The sequence below is a fragment of the Wolffia australiana genome, chromosome 5, assembly GCF_029677425.1.
Source record: "Wolffia australiana isolate 7733 chromosome 5, ASM2967742v1".
Lineage (NCBI taxonomy): Eukaryota > Viridiplantae > Streptophyta > Magnoliopsida > Alismatales > Araceae > Wolffia > Wolffia australiana.
This window is the reverse complement of record NC_135839.1, coordinates 8697988-8714824: the sequence shown is the minus strand read 5'-3', so window position 1 is coordinate 8714824 and position 16837 is coordinate 8697988. Positions and strand designations below refer to the sequence as shown.

The following is a 16837-nucleotide window of genomic DNA, read 5'->3' as shown; positions in this document are numbered from 1 at the left end:
TCAAACCAAGAGGCAAAGAATTTTATGAGTGTACTAATTTTCCTATTCCTTTTCTATTCATTATGACAGACATATTTTATTGTGAGACCTGCTTTGATTTTTATGTTTTCAAGAGTATATCAGAAGAAGACTAAAGTATTGTAAACTTAGAAGGGTTAACACCAATAATTTTATCAATCACTGAAGTATTATTCATAAAGCTGGAAATTATGTTTTTCTTGTCTTGTCTCAAACAGGAAGCTGATTTTTCTACATATTTTATACTCTTGCTTGCATACTGAACATGGCAGAAGTACTACATGGTGACTAAGGGTGACCAATGAGTTGGCTGACATCTCTAGTTAAATATCTTTATAGATGGATATTTGGCCAATTAATGAAGTTTCTTCCCAATCAATTTACCTAATTATTATCTCACTTATTCAATTATTATTTATTTTCAAGAAATTATATTTGATGTAATACGAGAGCGCCGGGATCATCTGCTCATATCACAACACAGTAATGGTGACATTAATCCAATTCTGATAATGATGAGAATGTAATGAAGTTGATAAAACACCCTAATGAGCAAGCAGGTATCCCGTCGGACCAAGTGAAAAATCCAGTAAATTCATGAAGGAGGGAAAGAATCAAGACACACTCTCAATGACCCTTAAGACCACTCAAATACCTAAGGCGTAAAAAGCGTTTGATGGCTCAAAAGTGTTCACATTTTGATATCAGGAGATTTAATCTTTGATCCCAATGAAATCCTACCTCTCAACAAGCGGTGGCTATCCTATTCAATTATCCTTCAAATAATTTGGCAGAGGAACTGATAGGGGAAGACGGCACTGCAAAAAGTAATAATACTGGTATGAAAAGGGGAAGACGAGGTGGCACCTAGCGCGAGACAAGTTCCGCGTTTCAGCTCCCACAAAGGCGACTTCGTAGTCGTCGTTTGTAGAATATGAGAAGCCTTGATACGGGTACGAGTTTCAATGGGCGCAGTGTGTGGTGAAGCATGATGCGTGTTGCAGTGCGACGTGATGTAGGGCGCGACGCGCGGTGGGGCACAGCGTGCTATCGTGCGCGGTGCACGTCAGGCGTGGCTCACGGCGCATTGCAGTGAAGGGGCTTGCAATGGGCGTGGGGAGCGGAGGGCCTCAGCGCGCGATGTGGCGCGGCGCGAGGCGCGCTCGCGGCTCGCGGATGGGAGCGGCGAGCGAGGGTGCAGGGCACACCGCGTGGCACGGTGCAATGCGCGTGTGCGGCGTGCAGGGTGGCACGGCGCGATGCGCGCGTGCGGCACGCGGATGGGAGTGGCGTGCAAGGGGGCGCGGTGCGTGACGTGGCGCGATGCGCATCAGGCGCTATGGCAGCGCGCTGCAGGGTGAGAGCGCGTGGCGCGCAGAGGGACGTCGCTTGAAGGCAGGCGATCGGGTTGGCGGCGGTCAGGGCGATGTCGGGAGCGACGGCGGCAGCGGTGGGCGATCGATATCCTTCAAGTTCAGCCCATGGGGTTGATTCTTGAGGATTCTTGGAAAAACTAACAGATCAAGAATTCCAAGTTCTTGATATTCTTCAAAACAAGCATCAAGCAAGAGACGGCCGGACGGCGACGAGACAATTCACGGAGTGATCTCCACGTGAACGGCGTACACGACGCCGAGGGCACACAATCTCCACTTCCTATCTAGATCTAACTGCTATCTACTCTCTCTAAAGACACCAAGAAGAAAAGTTCAACTTTCAATTTGGCAAATCCTACCTCACTTGGTCATGACATCCCCTTATATAGGGAGGATGAATGCCAAGCGGACAAACCTAGGGGGAGAAACTGTCGCAAGACGAAGTCCCCCCTAAACAAGCACTAGAATGGAAAACAAAGATAAACGAATGAGACCCAAAAAAAATGGCCCAATCCAATTGTTCAACAAAAGGAAAGAAATACAACCAAAAAAATGTAGAAAACTTACGAGCAATTGTTTTACGCCGAATACTTGAAGTCGGGATCGCGAGCATCGGCGCGAGCGGCTCGGTGAGGTTGGATCCGTCCCGTCCCGGTGTTGACGCGTTGGTCCCCATCAATATTTCTTACTGGTCTTTGGGAGCCCAAGAAGTTAATTCGTGTTCATATTTATTAAGACATGCTAACTGACGTGGAGACTTATGTTGAAGCATTGTTTGGATTCCATATCCACTTAAGTATATCAGTAGTGTTCGCTTCTCCAGATATTTACATTGTATATCGATATAAAGATGGATATGGGTGTCCGATGTCATTAATAACATTAACAATAGTCAATATTTCTGTTATCTGATATCTGCATCAAATGACATTTCATCAATTGATGTCAATATCAGATATTGGATGTATGTTTATGATATCTAGTAAAGAAATCATATATAAAATGTACATATAATTATATATTCTAAAATAGGAATTGTAATTCTTATGTGTATAATGGGAATTAACTTATATTTATACATTCAGATATTAAGACCTAGACAAGAGCGCACATCATGCAAGAATGAGCCAATGACTTGGGGGGGTGGTGTGGGGAGAGGGGGATGAGACAAGAGAGCATGGGTGATGAAGCAAATATGCTTCGTGGGGAGAAAGATAGGGTGGGGACTCTTGGGCACCTTGAAACTTTAGTCGGTGGACAATGTGGAGTGGGCTTGGAGTACAATTGTGACGGTTGTGGTCTGAGGGGGTGGCCTGCACTAGAATAAGGCATGGGCCGCATTAGAATGATGGGTGGGGTGCACTAGAACAAGGGGCGGGGTAGAAGGGTGAGAGTTGTGGTGTGACGTGTGGGTGCACTAGAATGAAGAGTGGATTGGGGGTGTATGGTTTTATTTTGATAGTAAAAATCATTTCTGAACTGAGGTTTGGGTTGGGGAGTTCCGCGGTCTGATGATGGAGTTGACACATCCTCTAGATTGGACACATAAACATGGGTTGAGCTGAAAACCATTTCTAGAATTTGAATTTTATTTTATTAATTGACATAATGATTATATGATTGAGATCGTGCCTGATGAAATAAAACTTAAATTTAGTACTTTAGTGGAAATAGGTTATGATGATGACTTTTGGTAACCATTACTACCAAAAAGTTGATATGAAGATCTATACTTCACATGGAGGAGTATGCATCTTATATGTGAAAATGAGTCTTATATAAGATGTGTTCAAGGAAAAGTATGCAATTTTCATGCATGAAATTTGTTCAAGGTGGGGATGTGAACTCTAGTTCAATCTGGGTACTCAATCATGAAGATGCTTAGTTGAGTATTTAATATTTATATATTATGTCTGTTTTAAAAACTAATACTACTGTTTATCAAGTATTAGATGAACTAATGTAAATGGCTATATGCCTCACTACTCATAAACACCTAGTAATGACTACTGTGAGAGACAGAAAGTCACAGGTAATTCCAGTCGTCAAAGTGACATTGAGAACCCCTAGTAATATGCAATTAAATGTTGTAATGATATTTAATCATGTTAGTATCACTTTTTGTGGAGTACATCCCACCTCTTACCAACCCTTTTTACTAGGGAATAATATTGGACTCATGCTGGCAGGCTAGCTGTGTCATGTGTGATGAGATCAACAAAGATCCACTTAAGTAATAATGTTATGTATCATGATATAATTTTATTATAATCAAATGATAATAGATGAGTTCTTTCATAACCTCTTAAAAAAACTTAGATGCAAACATTTCTAGGATGTGTCGAAGATGGACATTCATTTTTTTTGAAGTTATGAAGTAGATTTCTACAGTTTCTGCTCCTAAAATTTCCCATCCCCCATGATGGCAGACTACTATAGTATTCAAAACTGCTGACTATGGAAGCATGGACGATGAATGACAGTTACAAAAGGATGGCACACCACGGAATGGATATTCATTCAGTCATTTGTCCACATCAGTTTGGATTTTATCATCCTGACCATTCCGTAAATCAGTCCAGTTCGGTCATTCATCTATGACAAAGAACTGAAAAATGGCAGAAATGATAGAAATGTTTTTCTCTTTCCCTTTCTCCCCTTCGTTACCTCTCTATCTCTCTCTCTCCTCTCTTTCTCTTTCCCTCTTCATCATCCCTCCATTTTCTGTCATCAGGCATCTCACACCTATAGTGCACCATCGTTCATAACAGTTTGCATCTTGTCCCATCTTTCGTCCCATTTTTTAGAGGTTTGTCCAAAAAGTCTCCTGCAAAGTTCGTCTTGTCCCAAATATTTTCATCCACATCCCGTCCAAAAACCGATCTGTCCAAGACATTCTCATCCCACCCAATGTTTGGGGCAAAAAAATATGTCATGATCGTGTATAAAGTGTGGGGCCATGCAAACAAGGGCATTTTTGTCAAGGCGCAGAAATCAAACTGAGATCTGAATTTGTCATCATGCAAAGCAGTGCACACGCCGGCCCTGCATCAGCATTAGGCAACTCAGAATTTGAAACGTGGCATAGCACACACATTGGCCAGCTGGAGCTCTCACGCTCCTACATAACTCCCACGGGACACAGAAACCATCCTGTCCTCCGTCCAAGGGCCCAGACAGGATGAATAATTCATCCATGGACAAAAAATCATCCCACCTAGAGACCGACAATGACTCTACGTCCCGTCATTCTTCTGAACTCCTGGACGAGATGATTTTTTCGTCCATGGACAAAATAACCGTCCCATCCACGTCCCACTAATGACTAATTATAATTCTAGATCCTCCAGGACATGGACGATGGACGAGACGGGACAAAGATTATCCCGTCTGACGTCCACAATTAGTGCAGGGATGCGGACGGAATGGTTTTTTCGTCCAAGACCTAGAAGGGACGGTTTTTTGGTCCAAGTGGACGAAAACTATCCCGTCTAGAGGTCTCGAGACGAAAATAACCATCCCATCCACGTCCCACTAATGACTAATTATAATTCTAGATCCTCCAGGACATGGACGATGGACGAGACGGGACAAAGATTATCCCGTCTGACGTCCACAATCAGTGCAGGGATGCAGACGGGATGGTTTTTTCGTCCAAGACCTAGAAGGGATGGTTTTTTTGTCCAAATGGATGAAAACTATCCCGTTCGGAGGTCTCGAGACGAAAAAACCATCCCAGTTTTTGTCCAACCTCCAGACAGGACAGTTTTCATCCTGGGATGAGAAAACCATGTCGTACATGGACGATGGATGGGACGAGACGAAGATTGTCCCATCCGATGTCCGGAATCAGTGCAGGACGCGCACAGGACAATTTTCGTCCGAGACCTTTGGACGGGATGGTTTTTTTTGTTTGAGTGGACGAAAACCTTTCTATTCAGAGGTCTCGGGATGAATTTATGTCCAAATTTTCATCTAGGGACGAAATAACCGTCATGTCCGCGTCCCTACACTATCAGACTAGACATGTGTGCTCTGTTATTTCTGTGCAATTGTGTGCGAACTGTACGTTCTATTCGGTTATCCGAACATAACAAAAATGAATTCACACAGAACATCACACAGACCTCTGTGCGGTTTGGATTGTGCAAATTGTGCGAATTTTTTTTAAGTTTTTAAAAAACCCCATTCGATTTCTTCCCTCTCTCTCAGTCTCTTGCGGTCGTTGCTACCCTAATATCCTCTCCCTCTGTATCTCTAGTCTCTGCTCTGAGGCTAGAGACTCGCTGCTCCGGCGTTATCCCAGTAATACTTAGTCTCTACGGTGTCTGTCACTGCTCCAACGCTGTATTTGGATGAGGATCATAGTGTAGGCAGAAATAGGAAGCGGAAGTTTTTCGGATTTCTAAGGTCTTGGTAGTTTTTTGGATTTCAGCGGTTTGGCCTTCTTGTAGGCGATACTTGGTGATGAAGGGCAGTGATGTCAGTTGTGTGTGAGTTCAAAATTGCGGCATGCTTCATATGGGTCAGCTGAAAATCACTAAGAGATAACTTTTTTGGCTTCAGTATGGACCTTTTCACATCACCGTGTGGCCAACATAGCACACTGTGGAACACCTAATGAAGGAAAGACACTAGTCCCTCAAAAATATATCTGTGCATCGATATTTGAATACTTCTAGACAGCACCGAGCTTCATCTTGTGATGTTCCCAACCTCCATTGAGAGAAAGAGTCTTGTTAAAAAAATTAGTCTTAATCTATTCATTATTGATGTGTGATTAATATTTAATTTTGCAGTCAATGTTTAGTGGTTATGGATCCATGAGATGTAATTATGATTCATTTTTTTCAAGAGCCTACAAAAGGCAGATTAAGAAAGAATGGGGGAACTAGTTGACATATTTGAGAAAGGGGGCACGTGTGACTGAAAAGTTATAAATGTAAGGGGAAGATGAGAAACAAGGATAGAGATCGATTTCAAGAAAAATTGTTCCTGACTTGAGTAGCTGCAGCTGAAGGCTTGCAACCAGAAAGGAGAAGAAGGAATCCGATTCTTCTCAAACTGTATCTCTTTTCTTCTTCCATATGTTCTATCTCTCATTTACATTTACCAGTTTTGATTTGACTTGGTTTCGATGATCATTGGAATTTCAGAGTATACATTTCTTGATTCTCGTTTGAAATTCCATTTCTGGAATATTATGTCAAGGGATGTAAAACTTAAAAGAGGTCTTTACAACGTACTCAAAAAGCATAATTGAGGAGGCATGGGATTAAGGAGGATGGGTCAGCATCTTAGTAAAATGTCATTCCAACAGGGATAGGAAGCAGTGAAGGGATTTTGCTGAATTTTATTCAAGGAAGCTGGAGTGGATGTCTAGCTCTAAGAGAACATGTTGAGGAGTATCATAAGATGGTTATATGTGTTTGCTTGACGCATTGTGCGAATTTTGTTCACTTTGTGCGAATTGTGTTTGGATTGTGAGAATTGTTCTAATTGTGGGAATTTTGTTCGGATTGTGCGAATTTGTGCGATTTTTTACGACATGCGCGAATTTTGCGAATTTTGTGCGGATTGTGCGAATCGAAGATTGGTTTTAATTTTCGCACAAAAAGAGAACAGAACAACGGACAAGGTTATGAGTGGTTCTTTTGTGCGAATTTTTTGGTCGTTTTAAACAAATGTCTATATCAGAACACCCATATCTATATCAGACTAGTGTTGGGGGAGGATGACGGGCCGAACTGATGTTTCGTTTCGTCCCGTCCGATTCCGATCCGTTCGAAAAGTTCAGTAATCCGTCGTCCGTCGTCCGTCCCGAAGCTTTCATATATATATATATATATATCCTTTTGGCGGCACTAATCTTGTTCAATATCATTCGATTGGGGTTTCAATCTCAGTTGGAGTGCTGGATCGTCGTCTCTGCTTCTTCTTCAAGAGGATGCGGTCATAAGATCATCAGTTTGGCCAGCAAATTTTCATGGCATTCGGAGGTTTCCGTGTTAGGCTTTGCGGGTCTTGGTGCGTGGTAAGAAGTTCGGGATCTTGTCCTTTCGTCTCTTTTCTATTGGTATTTCTAGATTAGGGTTATTTCCGAGGATGATCCTGAAAAACCGGTTCAAAATTTGCATTTTTTTCAATATACATTGCTTTGATTTACTTTATATTTCTGCATTTGGGTTTGTAGTAGTGACATTACTGTTATTTTCTTCGTTGGTTTTCGTTTTTCCTCGCATGAAGGATTTCTAGTTCAACGCTGTCAACCGCATTGTTATTATGCATTTTTGGCGCTTATTTGCTTTGTTTCTCTTCGAATTTGTTTACCCATGTGGATTAGAATTTAATTCTAAAACTTTTTCAGGTTTTTCTACTCTTTTAGGGCGTACCAGCCTCGATCGACGTAGGATTTTCTCACTTAATTGATAGGCCTTGGAAGAAGGTTCGGCAGTGCCCGCCTTCTCTTAGACTTTTGCGTGTGGTCTGTAACACTACGATGAGTAACTTAACTAATGGCGGTCCTACAATTCAAGATGCCCCTCAAAGGCATTTCCAAGTTGTTGTCGCTGCAACTCGGAGCATGGGCATTGGAAAAGATGGAAAATTGCCTTGGAAATTACCTTCTGACCTCAAGTTTTTTAAGGAGGTCACGACTAGAACTGCTGACCCATCCAAGAAAAACGCATTGATAATGGGTCGAAGGACGTGGGAAAGCATCCCTGCCCAGAATAGACCTCTTCCCGGGCGCCTAAATGTCGTATTAACGCGTTCTGGTAGCTTTGATCTTGCAACGGCTGAGAATGTGATAATATGTGGAAGTATCAGCTCAGCCTTGGAGTTATTGGCGGCGTCGCCTTATTGCCTATCGATTGAGAAGGTTTTTTTAATTGGAGGAGGGCAAGTTCTGGGGTGAGATTTTGCCTTTTTTTTTAGACTATTTGTTGCTCGATTACTGATTCTATGTTTATTATCATGGAAAACAATTTCAGGGAAGCAATGGCTGATCCTAATTGTGAAGCTATTCATCTTACGGATGTCGAAGCTAACATTGATTGTGATGTTTTTATCCCTCCTGTTGATGAATCATTGTTTCAACCGTGGAGTTCCACATTTCCACGAGTTGAGAATGACATTCGGCACTCCTTCGTGACATATGCTCGTGTTAGACGTCAAAGCAGAGAGACAGACGAAAGCGATGTGAAGAATGACAAATTTGATGTCGATAGATTCTCATTTTTGCCCAAATTGGTCTTTGATAAGCATGAGGAGTACGAGTATTTGAAGCTGGTGGAGAATATCATTGCAAATGGTGTTCAGAAAGATGACCGCACTGGGACTGGCACATTATCACTCTTCGGTTGTCAGGTACTTTATGAGCTCTGTAATTTCTTCTTTTTTTTTAATTTAGACTGCGACATATTAATTGAATTATTCAGTATTCATATGTAAATCCTCTTTAACGCATTATGTGTCTTTTTGTCATATTTTAAAGTTTTCTGACTGTATCAGTGCTGTGAAATATTTTTGTCTCTTCAAACCTCTGCAGATGCGGTTCAATCTCCGTCGATCATTTCCACTTCTTACTTCCAAGGTAAAGACATGTAGTTTTCCTTTTTCCTCTTTTGGAGAGCTTTTGTATTTGTGTCTTCTGACATTGTGAAATAGGCTTTGGAGTCCACGATTGACAATGATGAGTTGACTGTTACAAGGACAATGACTAATAACCAGCGTTCTCATCTTTATCATCGGTCAGGTGATGAATCATCATAATTTTCATCCCCAAATTTCATCATCATCATCATCCATTGAAAATCTGCGGTGAGAATGATGAAGGACCATTACCGTCATCTTTATCATCCATCTGTTGATGATGAGTCGTCTTTCTCATCACACTTCATCCATGACCAAACATGTATGATGATGTCAGTGACGTGATTTTGGAATGACGATGATTTTTTTTTGAAGAAATTTGGGATGACTACAATCTTGACAAACATGGCATTCCCTGCCAACCTTAATGAAATGGCTGTAGTGTTAGTGAGTTTGAAGATGACAAATTAGTTGTCAAATTGTCCTCATTATCCAACTGTCCTCAGTGATGTCATCTTCATACTTGTCTTTATCTAAGCCTCGGATGGATGACAATGACACTGATGAAGTTTAAGGACGACAATGATGGATACTTGTTGGTCATGGTCTGCAAACCCTTTTGAGAGGACAGGAGTTGCAATGACAAATGGGCAGTGACAATGAAAATGAAAAATTCATATTAACGACCCTCTTTTTTTAACCATCAATGGCAATAGGATCGCCATCCATAGTCCAATTCATCATGGTCATTGTCCCGGTTGTTCAACCATATTAATGGCAATGAGATTATCATGCCTGGTCCAAGTCAGCCATGTATGAAAATGACGTTGATGAAATTTGTCAGCTTCCAGCTGATCAATGAGGAGAAGGATCAACAGGGAAGCTTCTTCCTGATGTCTTTTCCACCTGTCGTAACCCAAGCCACCAAAAGAGAGAACTCAACCAAAAATATGACTTGTTTTCATTAGGAGTTACCCAGTGCTGATAATGGGTTACATCAAGGTCTCTGCGGACCCAATATGGTGGATCCGAGTAAAACGGATCTCATAAGTCACTTATACAATTAAGTGAAATACAGGGATTAGTAACACAAAGATATGAAAGGAAAGCGAATGAGCGTCTGCTGAGAAAAATTAATGATGACATCGACACAGACAAGTTCCTCATTTTCCAACAACTTCTCTCTGTATACTTCTGATCTAGCTCATTTTTTATTTTATTTTATATGTAAATTTATTTTATTTTATTTTAAAATTCTAATTTTCTAATTTTATATCTTTGAATTGCTGGATTTTACGTTCTCATACCTCTTGTCCTATATTAGAATTCTATTAACTGTATTTTGCAATATGGTTTGTATTAATTTCACGGACATATGCCTTTTTTTCTAGATTTTCTGCCTTCTATCGATATTGTACTTCTTTGAATACCTCATAATTAAGTTTCTAGTAAAGCGGCTTACATTTTTTCCTTGTTACAATTCATTCATGTTTCTATAACTCTCTTTTCTCGTGGCTTTTTAACAGAAAGTGTTTTGGAGAGGTGTCGTTGAAGAACTTCTATGGTTCATCAGTGGCTCAACTAATGCCAATGTAATGAATTTTCTCTTCAATGTCCACCGTTATGTTCATCTAGTTCCAAAATTTATAAGCGTTATAGGAAAACATCCAATCTTCATCGTTATGATTTCTCAAGATCCACATCCTTCTATAGGTTTTGCGAGAGAAGGGGATTCATATCTGGGATGGGAACGCTTCTCGGCAATATCTTGACAGGTTTCTGCCGTCCATCTAAATGCCATCTGAGAGGCTATCTCCTACTAATTCCTTGTTTGCATCAGCATTCGCCTGGATTCCAGGGAGGAAGGCGATCTTGGGCCGATCTATGGATTTCAATGGCGACACTTTGGTGCAAAGTATGTGCATGTCATGACATATTATAATCATTTTGGTAGGGTCTGAGCTTTTTTACTCATCACGTTTCAGATATGAAGGGATGCACGCTGACTACACCAATAAAGGATTTGACCAGCTGCTGGATGTCATTGACAAGATAAAGAATAACCCAGATGATCGTAGAATAGTTCTTTCTGCTTGGAACCCTTCTGACCTCAAGTTGATGGCTCTCCCTCCGTGCCACATGTTTGCGCAGGTATTCTGCTTAGGGTTCCTTCAATGAGGGTGACGACGACGATGAATAGTCGTTCTCATTGTATTACTGTTTCTTTTAGACATCATTTTCAATATCATTACCAATGGCAATCATTGGTTTTCAGGCTCAGATGGAGCATTTAATCACGTTGCCCTTTTGTCATTGTTGTCCATCAGTTCATGTCGCATTCATCATCTTTATCCTCATTTGTCCAGTCCAAGGGGAGGATGACGGCAATGCCAAATGAGTCATTGTCCCCCTACCCTAGTTCAACGATATCCTAGTTAATATTTCTGGCAACAATAAGTTCTTATATATTTGTAAATTCGGGATGAAAGTGCTAATTATCTTTTTTATTCTCATTGGCTTTCAGTTTTACGTTGCCAATGGGGAGCTATCCTGCCAGATGTACCAACGATCCGCAGATATGGGCCTTGGAGTGCCATTCAACATAGCCTCATATTCGTTATTGACATGCATCATTGCCCATGTTTGCGGTAAATCACTCCTTCCTTCGTTTCTGGCACCAAATAAATATCGTCAAATTATTTTTTTAACCTATGTTATTTTGAAGAAAAAAACCAACCTATGTTATTTATTTCACCTGGTTGACATGTTATTTACACGAATTTCTTCTTTACACTGTTTCAAAAAGAAAACCAATTTATTCTTTCCATTGGGTCCTAGATTTGTCATATCCTCATGTTAAGGTTGTTTTACTCTTTGGTCCTTGCGTTCTTGTTTTATTTAAGCAGCTGACATGTTATTTGATATATTTTTTTCGTAACCTGGATTTACTCATCTAGTCGTCCATTCATTTTTTTTATCCTAGGGGCCTGTTATTGATTTATTCATTGGATTACCACACATCTCTCCCAGTCTATCTGCATTGAATTTTTTTCTCAGATTAGTAATTAACGTGTTGTTTTGTTTAGTTTCTGATTAATTTGTGAATTATTCATTCGTTGGCAGGACTTGTTCCGGGAGACTTTGTGCATGTTCTTGGGGATGCTCATATATACAGCACTCACGTGAGGCCCCTTCAGGAGCAGCTGAAGAAGCAACCCAAGCCCTTTCCCGTGCGTTGATTTCTTTGGAGTCAAAGCAACGTTCTTTTTTATTATTTTACCTCCGTATTTGATAGAATGGTTAATTATATGGACTCTGGTTGCAGGTTTTGAAGATAAATCCTGAGAAGAGGGATATCGATTCCTTCGTGAGCTCGGATTTTCAGCTCATAGGCTATGACCCTCATCAAAAGATTGAGATGAAAATGGCTGTTTAGAGCTCTGTCATTCCTCATCTGCTTGATTTCTCCTCCACCTGCTACCACTTCAGGTACTTAAAATCCCACTCTTGGTTGCTTACATATGTATCTCTCTCACTCAATATCCAAGAATCGGCCTGTAGATTTTCTCTCTCCAAAGCTCTTATCCGGTTTTCCTGGTGTGCAGGACGACCAATTTCTTCTGAAAAACTGCCAGAGAGCGAGAGAAACGAGGCTATAAACAACAAATAAAATAAATCGGTAGGCAGGAAGACATTAACATCTTCTCAATTTTGGCCTTTCTTCTTCCAGAGATCTCCGAGCCCAAGAACACCACTGCTCCTCCTGCTTCCATTCCCCTCTTGGTCAGCCAGGGCGGAGACTGCCACGTCGGCAGCCTTCCTCCACTGCTCAATCTGGACCTTCAATTTCCCCATCTCGGCCTCGAGCGATGACTTGATGCCGTTGGATTCCACCAGCTGCTGCTCTAACTGGACGGAACGGGCCTGGGCCTCGGCCAGCTCCTCCGTCACCCGCACCATCCTCAGCGCCATCTCCTCCTCCCTGGTCCACGCTGCCGCCGCCTTGGCCGCGGCCTCCTCGAGACGCCTCCTCAGCCCCTCGTTCTCGTCCGCGTATCCTTTCAGCGCCTTCTCCATTTCCGTCAGCCTTGCTTCCATAACCCCTGTCTTCGACCTTTCTTCCTTTTTGTCTCCGTGTTCTCCCGGCGGTGTGATCATCTTCTTTGCCTGTTCCAGCTCCTGCTGTGCGTCTCTCTTGGCGTCTTTCGTGGAGATGAGCTGCTCCTTGAGCTTCCTCAGCTCGTCCTGCACGTGCCCGAGCTTCGTCTCCAGGTTCCCCGTCTTGGCCCCCTTCTTCCTCTGTGGACGACATCGCTCACATTAGTCTCTCAAGATTTGTTCTTGATCTAGTCTGAGCTCCTGATGTTTGGTGGGAGCATTGTTCAGATGCATTGACTGATTCCTATCAAAATCTAAAGGTGATGTGTTCCTCGAGTCTTAGGCAGAAGGATATCGGGATCTAGGTGTTTATCTTAATCGTCATCATCATCATCATCGTCCTCAATGGCGCATCATCATCCATATAACCATGGCTTTGGGCCCAAGATTCGAATGAAGAAAACTTTTGACCCGAGACATGGTTAATCTCAAACCTGATCCTCAAAAGGGTCATATTTCTTAAGATCTGATTAACACTTATTTACAGTCTAGTATGATCCCTCTCAAGGACTTACGTAGGTGGAATTAATTTGCAAAAACTATATAGCTAAGTGATAATCATCATCATCAAGATGGTATATAGACCTCATGTCTTTAGGTGTCTGATTTTAAAGGTTTAACGCTTCTTCCAGGAGAAATATCACCCAAGATCTAGGAATGAATCTAACATAAGGAATATATTATCTTTCAAAGAAAATCATGATTGTATCTAGAACCTTGGTTGATGGGTTCAATGTGCGTAGGGAAATGCATGAAATCTGCGGATGCCAATGATGATGAGCCTCATTGGTGGGGACTCAAGAGTAATTCTGATGGTGGAAATGAATATGAAAGAATTTAGTGATGATAATGAGAATCATAATCATGATGATGATGCTGAATCTTGTGGATTGGGCTCGCAAAGAATGCTGCTGGTTGGGATGATGGAGATGAAAATGAAAATCATAGTCAAAATGATGCTCAATCTTGTGAAGGGGCCTCACAGTAAGTGCTTCTGGTTGGAACGGTGGTGATGATAATGAAAATCATAATCATGATGATGATGAATCTTCTAAGAGTGGGCTCACAAGGAATGGCTAGAGACATGACCCATCATCTATTGAGAGTGATGGTGATGATAATGAAAATAATAATCATGATTATGCACCTTGAAGATGAGGGCTTGCTAGAGACATGACCCCAGTGCGAATTAAACATGAATGGTTCTAGTGATGATGATAGCGATATTAAAAATCATAGTGATGGTGATGACGAACACTGTAATTGGGGCCTGGCAGGTAACACAGGTGGTATGATTAAAAATGAATCTAACAAGTGATGATGATTGTGATGATACTGAAAATCAAAATCACATTCATAATGATGATGATTATGATGATGATGATTATGATTATGATGATGATGGTGACGGTGGTGGTGATGACAATGAAGGTTGTGATTGGGACCTCGCTGGTGACACAGGAGTTAAACATGAATCGATCAAGTGATGATAATTGTGATGATAATGAAAATCAAAATCACATTCATAATGATGATGATGATGATGATGATGATGAACCTTGTGACTGGGAACATTGCTGGTAACACAGGTGATATGATTAAACATGACTCTATCTAGAGATAATGATGATAATGAAAATTACAATCACATTTACAATGATGATGATGATGTTGATGGTGATGGTGGTGATGGTGGTGATGATGATGATGATCATGATGATGATTAACCTCGAGGATGGGTGCTCGCGAAGAACGCCGCTGGTTGGGAATAGAGGCATTGACATCGGGATTCGGCATCTTTGGAAGAGTTGCAGATCGGGGAGCTTGCCGCAGCATTGTTGGCTTATGAGAAAGCTCAGATCCGCCCCTAAATAAGCACCAATAAGAAACAGACAGAAAACCCACTAGGATGAGAAAGCTCCAGCAACGATTACTCCAAAAAAAAATCCAAATCCAAGAAAAACAAAGAAAGCCCAGTAAATCAAACACCTTGAAGAATCTCAGTTAAGTTTCTCTTACCTTGACTTAGGCATTGGGTCAAGCTCCAAGCCAGAACTGAAGCTGGCCTACTCGCCTAAAGAAAAGACAAGAACAGGAAAAAACACTGTGAAGGGTCACGATTGCCGAAGACTAGAGACAACAAAAAAAACCAATACTGAGCATGTTGAAGAAGTAAACGACAAGATGCAACTCACTGTTTAGATCTAAAACTCCAGAGATGGTCGATGGCGGTTTAAACTTAGCAGCAAGAACAGCGAGTGGATAGGAAGAAACTGGGCAAGAACAAAACCCAGAGATAATATCAAAAAAAAATGAAATTTCCTAACCGAGAGATTGGTGGGGATTATTTTAATGATTGTTCGGTAGAAATGTTGGGGAAAAAAAATTTGGGGGTAAGGAATTATTGGCCCCCACCGACCGCAGAAAGAGGGGCGACACGAAATTGATTGAGTCACATGAACGGAATCGCGGGCAGGGTAACCAAGACCTTCGGTTTTGGAAATTCATTTTTTTTTCATGTTTGTGCATGTGCTCGCGAAGAAACAATGAATACGAGCATTGATTTCTCCGGGATAGAAAGATGGACCAGCCAAGCGAGGTTAGAGGAAAAATCTCGACTTTGATTTACCTCTTCCACTTCAATGGTTCGTACCCACATGATAATTTCGACAAGAACTTAGCCAATGAAGATGATAAACTGAGAAACAATATAAAATTCATCTGATACTGACGATAAAATGAAAGCAGCCTATGGATCTCACCTTAAGTTGCAGTACCCATCGCCTCTGACAGTGGAGAGAGAGGGTGAGAGTGAATTTTAGTGGGTGAAAACGGAAAGAACGAGGAAGAGAGAGAGATTGAATTAGAGAGATAGATGTAGAGAGAATGAGGGAGTGAACGAAGAAGAGAGAGACTTAGAAAGAGAAATGGATATAGAGAGAATAAGATAGAGCAAATGGGGGGTGAACGAAGAAGAGAGAGTCTTAGAGAGAGAGATAGAATAGTAGAGAATAAGATACAGTGAATGGGGGAGTGAACGAAGAAGAGAGAGTCTTAGAGAGAGAGATAGAATATTAGAGAATAAGATACAGAGAATGGGACTAGAGGGAAAAGGAGAGAGTCTCAGTGAACGAAGAATAGAGGACAAAGAAGAGCGTACTAGAGGGAAAAGGAGAGGAGAGATACATATAGAGAGACCAACGTAGAGAGAATGAGGGAGAGAACAAAGACGAGAGTACTAGAGAGAGAGATAGAGAGAGAGAGAGAGCTGGTGCTCACAGGTGAGATGTCCTTTGAGATGACGGAGAATGGAAGTGATAGACTGATACGGGACCTGATATGGAAAACCGTTTTTAATAGTTCATGGAGTCCGTGCACGTTATTCCCTAACTCCTGCTGGTTAGTCTCCCATCTCTCTCTCTCTCTCTCTATCTCTATCTCCTTTGGTCTCTCCATTCTCTCTCTCCCTCTCCCTCTTTCCCTCTGTCCTTCCATCTCCCTTCCCCCTTTTCCCTCTCTCTCTCCCCTCTTTGGTCTTTCCTTCTCTCTCTCTCTCTCTCTCCTTTGCTCTTTCGGTCTTTCCGTCTCTTACTCTCTCTCTCTCTCCTTTGCTCTTTCGGTCTTTCCTTCTCTTACTCTCTCTCTCTCTCTCCTTTGCTCTTTCCTTCTCACTCTCTCTCTCCTTTGCTGTT

General features: G+C 41.6%; 2 protein-coding genes across 10 annotated transcripts; one reads left to right on the top strand and one right to left on the bottom strand.

Moving 5' to 3' along the window:
* The first annotated feature begins 7261 nt into the window (after positions 1 to 7261).
* Positions 7262 to 13463, top strand: LOC144702970 (bifunctional dihydrofolate reductase-thymidylate synthase-like). Of its 7 annotated transcripts, none has more exons than XM_078575003.1 (13): positions 7262 to 7428; positions 7780 to 8306; positions 8387 to 8762; positions 8944 to 8988; positions 10514 to 10579; positions 10701 to 10762; positions 10828 to 10902; positions 10973 to 11138; positions 11512 to 11635; positions 12111 to 12217; positions 12313 to 12476; positions 12593 to 12666; positions 13164 to 13463. In XM_078575003.1, exons 1-11 carry the CDS (start codon positions 7381 to 7383, stop codon positions 12421 to 12423), a joined length of 1707 nt encoding a protein of 568 aa, XP_078431129.1. In that variant the 5' UTR covers positions 7262 to 7380; the 3' UTR covers positions 12424 to 12476; positions 12593 to 12666; positions 13164 to 13463. The 7 variants fall into 7 exon arrangements, with proteins under 7 accessions (XP_078431129.1, XP_078431128.1, XP_078431130.1 ...); XM_078575002.1 differs by having other exon boundaries at positions 12593 to 13068; XM_078575004.1 differs by lacking the exon at positions 12593 to 12666.
* On the bottom strand, positions 12626 to 16608 carry LOC144702971 (interactor of constitutive active ROPs 4-like). 3 transcript variants are annotated; one of them, XM_078575009.1, is made up of 5 exons: positions 15908 to 16608; positions 15341 to 15418; positions 15165 to 15249; positions 14874 to 15012; positions 12626 to 13286 (listed from the first exon to the last, which is right to left on the bottom strand). In XM_078575009.1, the coding sequence occupies exons 3-5, from the start codon at positions 15176 to 15178 to the stop codon at positions 12693 to 12695; spliced, it is 747 nt and encodes a 248-aa protein (XP_078431135.1). In that variant the 5' UTR covers positions 15179 to 15249; positions 15341 to 15418; positions 15908 to 16608; the 3' UTR covers positions 12626 to 12692. The 3 variants fall into 3 exon arrangements, with proteins under 3 accessions (XP_078431135.1, XP_078431134.1, XP_078431136.1); XM_078575008.1 differs by having other exon boundaries at positions 15165 to 15219; positions 15908 to 16607; XM_078575010.1 differs by lacking the exon at positions 15341 to 15418 and having other exon boundaries at positions 15165 to 15219.
* Between the last annotated feature and the right edge of the window lie 229 nt (positions 16609 to 16837).